This window comes from Procambarus clarkii, chromosome 8, assembly GCF_040958095.1.
Source record: "Procambarus clarkii isolate CNS0578487 chromosome 8, FALCON_Pclarkii_2.0, whole genome shotgun sequence".
Taxonomy (NCBI): Eukaryota; Metazoa; Arthropoda; class Malacostraca; order Decapoda; family Cambaridae; genus Procambarus; species Procambarus clarkii.
The window spans coordinates 51,413,990-51,425,566 of NC_091157.1; the positions used below are offsets into that span (position 1 = coordinate 51,413,990).

At 45.1% G+C, this 11,577-nt stretch overlaps 1 protein-coding gene across 1 annotated transcript in view; it reads left to right on the forward strand.

Annotated features, from left to right (window-relative positions):
- The first annotated feature begins 6,717 nt into the window (after nt 1-6,717).
- LOC138361437 (F-box DNA helicase 1-like) overlaps nt 6,718-11,577 on the forward strand; it is a 21,678-nt gene continuing 16,818 nt past the window's right edge. The window contains exons 1-2 of the mRNA XM_069320772.1: nt 6,718-6,953; nt 8,739-8,825. Of these exons, the coding sequence (XP_069176873.1) occupies nt 6,718-6,953; nt 8,739-8,825 (323 nt within the window). The remainder of the gene's footprint in view (nt 6,954-8,738; nt 8,826-11,577) is intronic.

The window sequence follows — 11,577 nt, forward strand, 5'->3', positions numbered from 1 at the left end:
GGAGCTGGAGCAGCCACCAAGTTGGTCCTTGAGAGACACAGACTGTACACCTTGGCAAGTGATACTCTGGAGAACATGGAGGAGGCGCTCATGCCCAGACCCTTCAACCTCTGGCACGTCGCTACCCTCATTGTGTTCCGTAGGTGTTACATGCTCATGTTCTCCTCTCATTGTATTTATTTTCCTGCCTCGCTCCTGTTCTCCTCCACTTGGTCCTGTTCTCTTTCCTCCTCCTTCCCAAGTCTGCAGTTCTCCTCTAGTTCGTGTTCTCCTCACTTTTATCCTGTTCTTCCATAGCTCGTGTTCACCTTCAATTGCTCATGTTTTCCTCCCCTTTCTCCTGTTCTCCTTCCCTTCCTTCTGTTCTCCCTCCCACTATGTCCTGCTCTCCTTCCCTTTCTTCTGTTCTCCTCCAACTGTTATTCTTCTCTTCCTATGCTATTGCTATACTCCACCTGTTCCTGTTCTACTCCCATTTTGTCTGTTTTAGCTGTTCTGTTCACTATCCATTGCTTCCGTTCTCCTTCCCTTGCTTCTGATTTCCTCCCTTAGCTTCTGTTCTCCTCTCCTTTCTTCTGTTGTCCTTTTCTTTCTCCCGTTCTCGTACTAATACTGTTCTCCTCCTTTGCTCTTGTTCATCTCTCATTGCCCTCCTCTCAGCTCACCTTCTCGTTGTTCTGATCCTGTTCTCCTTCCCTGGCTCCGGATTTCCTACATTTCCTCTTGTTCTCCTCCCGTTGCCCCAGTTCTAGTTGTTCCGTTTCTGTTCTATTTCCCTTGCATCTGTTTTCCTCCCCTTGCTTCTGTTCTCCTCCCCATTCTCCAGTTCGCCTTTCCTTTCTGCAGTTCTCCTCCTCTTCTTCCGGTTCTCGTCCCACTGATACTGTACTCTTCCTCTTGCTCTTGTTCACCTCTCATTGCCAAAGTTCCCTTTGATCCGATCCTGTTCTCCTTCTCTTGATCCGGCTTTCCTCCATTTCCTCTTGGTCTTCACCCCCTAGCTCGTGTTTTAATCCCATAGATCGTGTTCCCCTCCACTTGATCGTGTTCTCCTCCCCCTATTTCGCGTTCTCATTCCATTGATCGTGTTATCCTCCCCATGATTGTGTTCTAAACCCCATAGCACGTGTTACCCTCCCCTTGATCGTGTTCTCCTTCCCTTAGCACGTGTTCTCATCCCATTGATCATGATATCCTCCTCTTGATCATGTTTTCCTGCCCTTAGTTCGCGTTCTCATCCCATTGATCGTGTTATCCTTACCTTGATTTTGGATTGTGGTACCCATTATAATTATGATCAAATTTATTCATTTGATATATCAAGGAATAGTGATTTCTGTATGTATCGAACTGAGTTAGGTTGAGTATAAATAGGAGGTGTCACGTATGGGCCAAGTAGGAAGATGCCTTTTTTATTGTTTTTAGATAGCCAATACTTTCCACAGCCAGGCTGTTTACTCATCCTTGCTGATAAGCAACAATAAATGTTATACAGGTGGAAATGTTAATTGAATATCGACAAGGAAATATACTCCATAATTCACCTATTCCGTATAATGTGAGGGAAGTGTATTAGCAATGATTTGATGTTGGCAGTGTCGGAGGACGTGTGGGACGTGGAGGGGGCGGTCCACCTGCTGCTTCACCCTCACTCTTCCCTCACTTATGTTGATGTCACAGAGGCCTTCTACTGCTTAGCTTCCCTTCTGATTTACTGCACAGATCACTTCTGTTTTCCAACAAGGTGAGTTAACTATTATTATTATGTTCGGGTCATTCTTGTGGTGAGAAGTTTCACGATAAAAAGTATAAATGATCACAATAGTAGCAACAATAGTAATCTCATCTGGATAATATATAAGAAACGTTATATAGATGCAATGAGGTTTGTCGAATTGCCCCTTTAAAAGAATGTCGGATAGCAAGGTGACCCTCACGAACTTGGTGGTATGGGACCAGAAGAGTCTCTGGAATTCCACTATTATGTGACCTTTGTAATCTAAATACAAAAAAGAGAGAGATGTCTGTCCAATGTCAAAGGCAATACGCTTGCATAGCCTCACCCAGTTTTGTAAAGTGATTACCGAGGTGTATTTGTCCAACACAGTCGGATTGGGTCTGCTTTATTATCTAACTATAAAGTGGTCGGCTCCCATTGTCACCACCATCAAGTTGGTGGAAACTCGGGCACTATGTTAATGACGTAAAATATTCAATTCCCAGGCATGTTTCCAGGTTGTGTTGACATAGGGTGGGATCCAACACGGATGTATCGACATTAGATTAATGATGCCCGTCTTACCAAGCACTTGGTTGATCCGGGTACCAGGTTGATCTGGGCACTTGATCGATCCGGGCACCAGGTTGATCTAGGTGCTGGTTTGATTAGGGAACTGGGCTAATTTGGGTACTAGGTTGATATCGGAATTGGGTTGATATGAGCAATGGGTTGATATGGGCATTGAGTTACTCTGAGCACTGGGGTGATCTGGGCACTGGGCTGATCTGGGGTCTTGGGTTGATCTTGGCACTGAATTGTCTTGGCACTGGGTTGTCTTAGCATTGGGTTAGTCTGGAAACCAGGATGATCTGAGCACTGTGTTGATCTGGGTACTGAGTTAGACTGGGAACCGGGATGATCTGAGCACTGTGTTGATCTGGTCACTGGGTTAGTCTGGGAACCGGGATGATCTGGGCACTGGGTAGATCTGCGTACTTGGTTAGTGTCAAAGAAACCTGAAGTACAATGTGTAGTGTCACAGTAATCTGACGTACGAAGAGTAGCGTCACAGTGACCTGACGAACCAATGACCTATCACACAACGTCAGGTGTCAGAGTGACCTGATGCACCCAGTGTAGCGTCACAGGTACCTGACAAATTGTCGTTTCACAATGACCTGACGTTCCAGGTGTTGCGTCACATTGACCTGACGTACCAAGTGTAGCGTCACAGTTACCTGACGTTCGAAGTGTAGCGTCACAGTGACCTGACGTACCAATGTAATGTCACAATGACCTGACGTACCAAGTGTATCGTCACAATGTCCTGACGTACTAAGTGTAACGTCACAGTGACCTGACGTACCAAGCGTAGTGTCACAATGACCTGACGTACCAAGCGTAGTGTCACAATGACCTGACGTACCAAGTGTAGTGTCACAATGACCTGACGTACCAAGTGTAGTGTCACAATGACCTGACGTACCAAGTGTAGTGTCACTATGACATGACGTACCAAGTGTAGCGTCACAGTGACCTGACGTTCCAAGTGTAGTGTCACAATGACCTGACGTACCAAGTGTAGTGTCACAATGACATGACGTACCAAGTGTAGTGTCACAATGACATGACGTACCAAGTGTAGTGTCACAATGACATGACGTACCAAATGTAGCGTCACAGTGACCTGACGTACCATGTGTAGCGTCACAATGGCCTTATGTACCAATGTAGTGTCACAATGACCTGACGTACCAAGTGTTGCGTCACAATGACCTAACGTACTAATTGTTGCGTCACAATGACCTGACGTACCAATTGTTGCGTCAAAATGACCTGACGTACCAAGTGTAGCGTCAAAGTTCGAAGTGTAGCGTCACATATACCTGATTTACCAAGTGTTGCGTCAAAATAACCAGACGTACGAAGTGTAGCGTCACAGTTACCTGACGTACAGAGTGTAACATCAGAACGACCTGACGTGTCAAGTTGAGCGTCACAGAAATCTGACGTAACAGATGGAATAAGTTGTAACAGGTCCGGACTTGGGACAGTTCTAACAGGTTGAGTGTCCGACAAAGTAGAGTCTAGGGACTTTTGTAACAAGTAGCGTCATAGCAGTGAGTCTTCCACATTGGTGTGAACATCAGATGATGTTTTATCAAGAAGTAGAAAGAGGGTTAATAATTAATCAATTTTAGTAATTATAGTTAATTTAAGTTCGTTCAAGGGAAATATTTTTATGATGTTTACAGTCCAGAGACTGATGTTTTAAGAAGAATTCACGATATTATTAGCTGGTGAGGTTAATGGTGACATATTGCAATGATTTCCTCGTGTTCTTCTGAGGGAAAAATCCATGGCAATCTCGTTTTCTTTGAGTTATCTTGTGAGTAGCAAATAAACAGGAAGAATATTTGTCAAATGTATTGAAAGTTAATAAATGGGGTTGTTTTTCCGATAAGTACCACCACCTGGAGTATTAAACTCTACCTCTATGATAACTTACAGGTACTACAACCTAGTGTATTATACCCTACCGCTATGATAGCCTTACAGGTACTAACTTCTGTATGGTGTATTATACACTACCTCTTTGATAACATTACAAGTACTACCACCTAGTGCATTATGCACTACCACTATGAAAAGCCATACAGGTTCCACCACCAGGTGTATTATTCTCTTTCACTATGATAACCTTAGAGCTACTTCAACCTGTTGTATTATACAATTTCTCTATGATAATCTTAGAGGAACTACCACATGGTGTATTATATACTACCTCTATGATTTACTTACAGGTACTACTACATGGTGAATTATACACTACACCTGTATGAGAACAGATGGAGAACTGCAGGAATAAATTATCACGAAGACCTACAGCAGGTGATTGGGGGTCAACAGCTGCAGCAGGTGTCTGTGGGTCAACAGTGGCAGCAGGTGTCTGTGGGTCAACAGTGGCAGCAGGTGTCTGAGGGTCACCTGCTCCAGCAGGTGCCTGTGGGTCAACAGCTGCAGCAGGTGTCTGTGGGTCAACAGCTGCAGCAGGTGTCTGTGGGTCAACAGCTGCAGCAGGTGTCTGAGGGTCACCAGCTCCAGCAGGTGTCTGTGCGTCAACAGTTCCAGCAGGTGCCTGTGGGTCAACAGAGGCAGCAGGTGTCTGAGGGTCAACAGCAGCAGCAGGTGTCTGAGGATCAACAGCGGCAGCAGGTGTCTGTGGGTCAACAGCTCCAGCAGGTGTCTGTGGGTCAACAGCAGCAGCAGGTGCCTGTGGGTCAAAAGCGGCAGCGGGTGTCTGAAGGTCAACAGCTCCAGCAGGTGTCTGTGGGTCAAAAGAGGCAGCGGGTGTCTGAGGGTCAACAGTGGCAGCAGGTGTCTGTGGGTCAACAACGGCAGCGGGTGTCTGAGGGTCAACAGCGGCAGCAGGTGTCTGTGGGTCAACAGTGGCAGCAGGTGTCTGTGGGTCAACAGCGGCAGGTGTCTGTGGGTCAACAGCGGCAGCAGGTGTCTGTGGGTCAACAGCGGCAGGTGTCTGAGGGTCAACAGCGGCAGCAGGTGTCTGTGGGTCAACAGCGGCAGCAGGTGTCTGAGGGTCAACAGGGGCAGCAGGTGTCTGTGGGTCAACAGCGGCAGCAGGTGTCTGTGGGTCAACAGTGGCAGCAGGTGTCTGTGGGTCAACAGCGGCAGCGGGTGTCTGTGGGTCAACAGCGGCAGCAGGTGTCTGAGGGTCAACAGCGGCAGCAGGTGTCTGTGGGTCAACAGCGGCAGCAGGTGTCTGTGGGTCAACAGGGGCAGCAGGTGTATGTGGGTCAACAGCGGCAGCGGGTGTCTGTGGGTCAACAGCGGCAGCAGGTGTCTGTGGGTCAACAGCGGCAGCAGGTGGCGTTGGGTCAACAGCTGCAGCAGGTGTCTGTGGGTCAACAGCGGCAGCAGGTGGCGTCAGGTCAACATAGAACACAGAAGGTCATCCACAGCGAGACTCTTCATCTTACTCAAGAACAACTAAGAATCATCAATCATAAAATAAAAGCTAATCATGTAAGTAACGTCCTTTAGTTTGCACTTTCTGCCAGTATTGTAAGTAACGTAACAATGTGTGTGTACTTACTGAAGACAGTCATGTAAGTAACGCCATAATATATGTACTTACAGCCAGTCATGTAAGTAACGTCACTACGTGTGCACTTACAAAAGCCATTCAAGTAAGTAGCATCATTCCGTGTGTACTTAGATCCATTCATGTAAGTAACTTCGCAATGTGTGTTCCTACAGCTAGTCATGTAAGTAACTTCGCAATGTGTGTTTTTACTGTCGGTCATATAAGTAACGTTACTACTTGTGAACTTACAGAAGACAGTCATATAAGTAACGTCACTACGTGTGTACTTACAGTAAACACCGGGTTGTACAGTTACAGTACCGGGTTGAGAAGAATGTTATAATTGTTGTCCAGATTGTGAAGAATGATATAATTCAAGCAGGTAATGTTGACCAGACCACACACTAGAAGTTGAAGGGACGACGACGTTTCGGTCCGTCCTGGACCATTCTCAAGTCGATTGAGAATAGTCCAGGACGGACCGAAACGTCGTCGTCCCTTCAACTTCTAGTGTGTGGTCTGGTCAACATACTTCAGCCACGTTATTGTGACTCATCGCCTGCAAGCAGGTAATATTATATTCAAGCAGATAATTGTTGTCAGGTTGTGAATGATGCTAAAATAATTGTCATGTTGTGAATGATGTCATAATTGTTGTCCAGGTTTCAATGGATGTTATATTTCCCGTCCATGTTGTGAATGATTGTATTATTGTTGTCAAGGTTGTGAATGATGATATAATAATTGCCTGAACTTTGAGGATGTTATAATTGTTGTAAGGCTGTGAATTATGTTATAACTGGTGGTTCAGGTTATGAATTATATTTTTAATTTGTTGTCTAGGGTCTGAAACCTAGAATAATAGATATGCTAATTGTCAATGACATTAAAGATGGTTGTCCAGTTTGTGAATAATGTTATAATTATTGTCCAGGTTGTGAAGATCGACGCCTTTGCAGGAGCAGGCAAGACTACAACCCTGCGGAGGTTGTGCCAAGAGCGACCACACACAAGGTTTCTCCTGCTTGTCCCCACTAAGTCACTCGAAGAACAATGTTCACAAACATTCCCCATCAATGTTACGGTGAACACTGCTCAGTCTATGGCTTTAGCACAAATTGGAACAAAGTAAGTTGAGCATGCTGGTTACAATCATACTATTTGGCTATCCGGTGGCTACATTCACACTACAGGGTGCATGGTGGCTACAATCACACTACAGGGCTGTGTGGTGGCTACATTCACACTACAGGGTGCCTGGTGGCTACACTCACATTACAAGGCAGCCTGGTGGCTACACTCACACTACAGGGCTGCCTGGTGGCTATACGCACATTATAGGGCTGCCTGGTGGTTACACTCACACTATAGGGCTGCCTGGTGGCTACACTCACACTATAGGGGCTGCCCGATGGCTACACTCACACTATAGGGCTGCCTGGTGGCTACACTCACACTATAGGGCTGCCTGGTGGCTACACTCACACTATAGGGCTCCCTGGTGGCTACACTCACACTATAGGGCTGCCAGGTGGCTACACTCTCACTACAGGGCTGTGTGGTGGCTACACTCTCACTACAGGGCTGCCTGGTGGCTACACTCACACTACAGGGCTGCCTGGTAGCTACTCTCACACTACAGGGCTGCCGGGTGGCTACACTCACATTACAGGGCTGCTTGGTGGTTACACTCACACTATTGGGCTGCCTGTTGGCTACACTCACATTACAGGGCTGCCTGGCGGCTACACGCAGACTATAGGGCTGCCTGGTGGCTACACGCACAGTATTCGGCTGCCTGGTGGCTACACTTACACTATAGGGCAGCCTGGCGGCTACACCCACACTATAGGGCAGCCTGGCGGCTACACCCACACTATAGGGCTGCCTGGTGGCTACACGCACATTATAGGGCTGCCTGGTGGTTACACTCACACTATAGTGCTGCCTGGTAGCTACACTCACACTATAGGGGCTGCCTGGTAGCTACACTCACACTATAGGGCTGCCTGGTGGCTACACTCACACTATAGGGCTGCCTGGTGGCTAAACTCACACTATAGTGCTGCCTGTTGGCTACACTCTCACTGCAGGGCTGCCTGGTGGCTACACTCACACTATTGGGCTGCCTGGTGGCTACACTCTCACTGCAGGGCTGCCTGGTGGCTACACTCACATTACAGGGCTGTCTGGTGGCCACACTCACACTACAGGGCTGCCTGGTGGCCACCCACATTACAGGGCTGCCTCGTGGTTACACTCACACTATTGGGCTGCCTGGTGGCTACACTCACATTACAGGGCTGCCTGGTTGCTGCACTCATACTATAGGGCTGCCTGGTGGCTACACCCACACTATAGGGCTGCCTGGCGGCTACACTCACATTACAGGGCTGCCTGGTGGTTACACTCACACTATAGGGCTGCCTGGTGGTTACACTCACACTATAGGGCTGCCTGGCGGCTTCACTCACACTATAGGGCTGCCTGGTGGCTACACGCACACTATAGGGCTGCCTGGTGGCTACACGCACACTAGAGCCTCAAACTAAAGCTCTGGTGCTGGTGTAAGATTCTCTGAACCTCACACTTGGCAGTGCTGTTGTCGCGTGTTTGATCTTAACTCCGTCTCTCTTCTTGGCCTTGGAAATGTAATAGTCATATACGAACCTGACTGATCTACAGTTGATGGCAGTTGTACTAAAGCAACTTCCTGCTGTTCTCCAGGTTCATGAGGAAACTATTCGCCCGCACCAGTCTTCATCAATGTGATGGACAAAACAAATATATCTTAATATTTCAAGAAATCTGACATTTCAGTGTATGGATTAGGGATTTCAAAAGAGCAACAAATCTTTATGGTTGGTTTGGAAGAAATTATTATTCAAGAATGTTTTGTTCTTTTGTTTTCAGGTTTTCGTCAATTAATAAATTGGAGGACACATTTGGTCTGATTGATATATCTAAGTTCATCGACTTATGTAACCAGTCAAAAACCAGGTAAGACCAGCAAAGGCAATGAACAGTAGGATGTGTTGAAATATGGTCACTAAATTACTACATTATTTTCTCAATGTCTAATTTAAATGTCATCACAAACATTAGAGAATTGATGTGTGAAAGTCTGGTATAATATTATGTTTCATGTTGATCATTTAAGTCATTGGACACTTAACTCCCTTGGAATTAATTATCTGTATGTATGACAGCTATCTGTATAGCTTATAAGTGAAACACTGCCTCTCCTGTATGTATAGTAGCTGATTGTACAGCTTAATAGGGACACACGTACTGTTTGTCCTACATGAATGACAGCTGCTATTACAGCTTAATAGTGGCACACTGTATATCTTGCATATACAGCTTAACGATATACTGCATGTATGACAGCTTCACAGTGACACACTGCATGTCCGGCATGTATGATAGCTGCTTGTACGGCTTAACAGTGACACACTGTATGTCCTGCTTGTATGACACCTGCTTGTACGGCTTAACAGTGACACACTGTATGTCCTGCACTTATGACACCTGCTTGTACGGCTTAGCAGTGATACACTGCATGTCGAGCATGTATGGCAGCTGCATGTACAGCTTAACAGTTATACACTGCATTTCCTGCATTTATGACATCTACTGTCATACATGCAGGGAATCACTGCATGTCCAGCATGTATGATACCTGCTTTTACGGCTTAACAGTGACACTGTATGTTCTGCATGAATAACAGCTGCTTGTACGGCTTAACTGTGATACACTGCATGTCCAGCATGTATGACAGCTGCTTGTACAGCTTAATAGTGACACACAACATGTATAGCTGGAAAAACCCTTTCCAGCTATACAACCGGTATAGCTGGAAAAACCAGCTATACAACCGGTATAGCTGGAAAAACCCTTTAGGATTTGTCTTCGCTTGCTCTGCTATGCGAACTTCAAAGTTTCTTTTTGCTTTCTTTATCTCTTTTTTAGTATTTCTAACCAGTTGTACGAATTCCTGTTCTAAACTGACTTCCCAATTCTTAATCCTTTTTGTACCACGCTCTCTTTTTACCTATAAGGTTCCTCAGATCCTTTGTTATCCACTTTGGATTATTAGTATTCAATCTATTCAATTTATATGGTATACTACATTCCTGGGCTTTGCTTAGAATATTTTTAAATAGGTTATATATTTTGAATCCACATCGAAAACCCATTTTACGTCACCTATCGCTGGGTTCACGTCTTGCTCCAAGACAGGCCCACACCCTATTCCCAAGACTATCCAATCTATTTGACCCAAAAAATTTCTTAGGCTATTGAAATCAGCTTTTCGAAAGTCAGGCACTAACAGAATTTTCTCCTACAGATATATTCCATTCAATGCTAAACCTGATTTCTTCATGATCACTGTTCCCTAGCTCACTCCCTATTTCGATGTCCTTAATTTGTGTTTCCCTGTTAGTTTACACTAAATCTAAAATATTATTTCCCCGCGTTGGTTCCTTAATGTGTTGCGCAAGAAAGCAATCGTCAATTAATTCTAGAAAATCTTCTGCTTCATTATTCCCTGTTTTGTTTAACCAGTTTATTCCACTAAAATTAGTCACCCATGACATAAATACTGTTAGATATAGATGCTCTAGATATTTCATCCCATAGATGCTTTGCTTCCATTCTGTCTAAATTTGGTGGCCTATATATAACTCCTATTATAATATTATTTGCTTTTTCGTTTAATTCCATCCAAATAGTTTTTGAATGTGGCTCAGTTTTGAAAACTTTCTTTGAGACTACATTTCAAATTGTCCCTAACATATATGGCTACTCCCCTCCTCGTCTAATATATCTATCTGTGTGAAATAGTTTTAATACATTTATTTGATATTCACAATCTTTAGCACAAAACGTTCTATCCAAATATCATATCTGGGAATCTCCCACAACTAAAGTTCGCTTAGGTACTTCCTTTACTCTCTGAGGGGCCTGCGCTTCATTGCTTTCCCTTTCGCGTGATCTGCAGTCTCACCACAGCACTCGTCCTCCAATATGACAAATGAATTAGAAGTTCTTAGGGTGTCTGTAGGCGGCTTTATCAAAGTCTTCTTCTTCCCCTGAACTTTACAACTTTCCAAGACGAGATCTTTTTACTACTGGTCTCCTTCGTTTCTTCTTGTTGTCGTTTCAGCTGTAGTACCTCCTCCCGTAAAGAGTCCAAATCTGTCTTCAGGGCTCCAACTAGAGTCATCAGGTCCCTCACTACAACTTCCATATTGCTATGATAATATAACTACACTCAGGAGCTCCGGCTAACACACCCTCTCACCCTTACACAACTAGTGTATTATACCACTAGGGTATAATACTATAAATACCACTATACCACAAAACCAAGATAATACTAAACTCGTTTTTTAGACCACTAGCGTATTTCACCTCTGGTTTATTACAAAAGGTTTTAAACCACTAGGTTATTAAGCAAATAGATTATTACACCACTAGGGTATTACACCACAAGGTTACTACACCAGCAGGATTTTACACCAATAGATTATTACACCACTAGGTTGAACAAATCCATTCTGCTCGGGTGCAGGGGGGGGGGGGGATTGTGTAAAAGCCTGGTTTGTGCCTCGGAAAGGCTACGGGATCCAGTAAGTTCAGTACAACTTCGGTTTCAACCCATTTTACCCTGTCGTAGCTCAGTCGATTAAGGCAGTGTCTGGGATGCTCCCAGACGCAGGTTCGAATCCTCGTCACTGCCCTTGT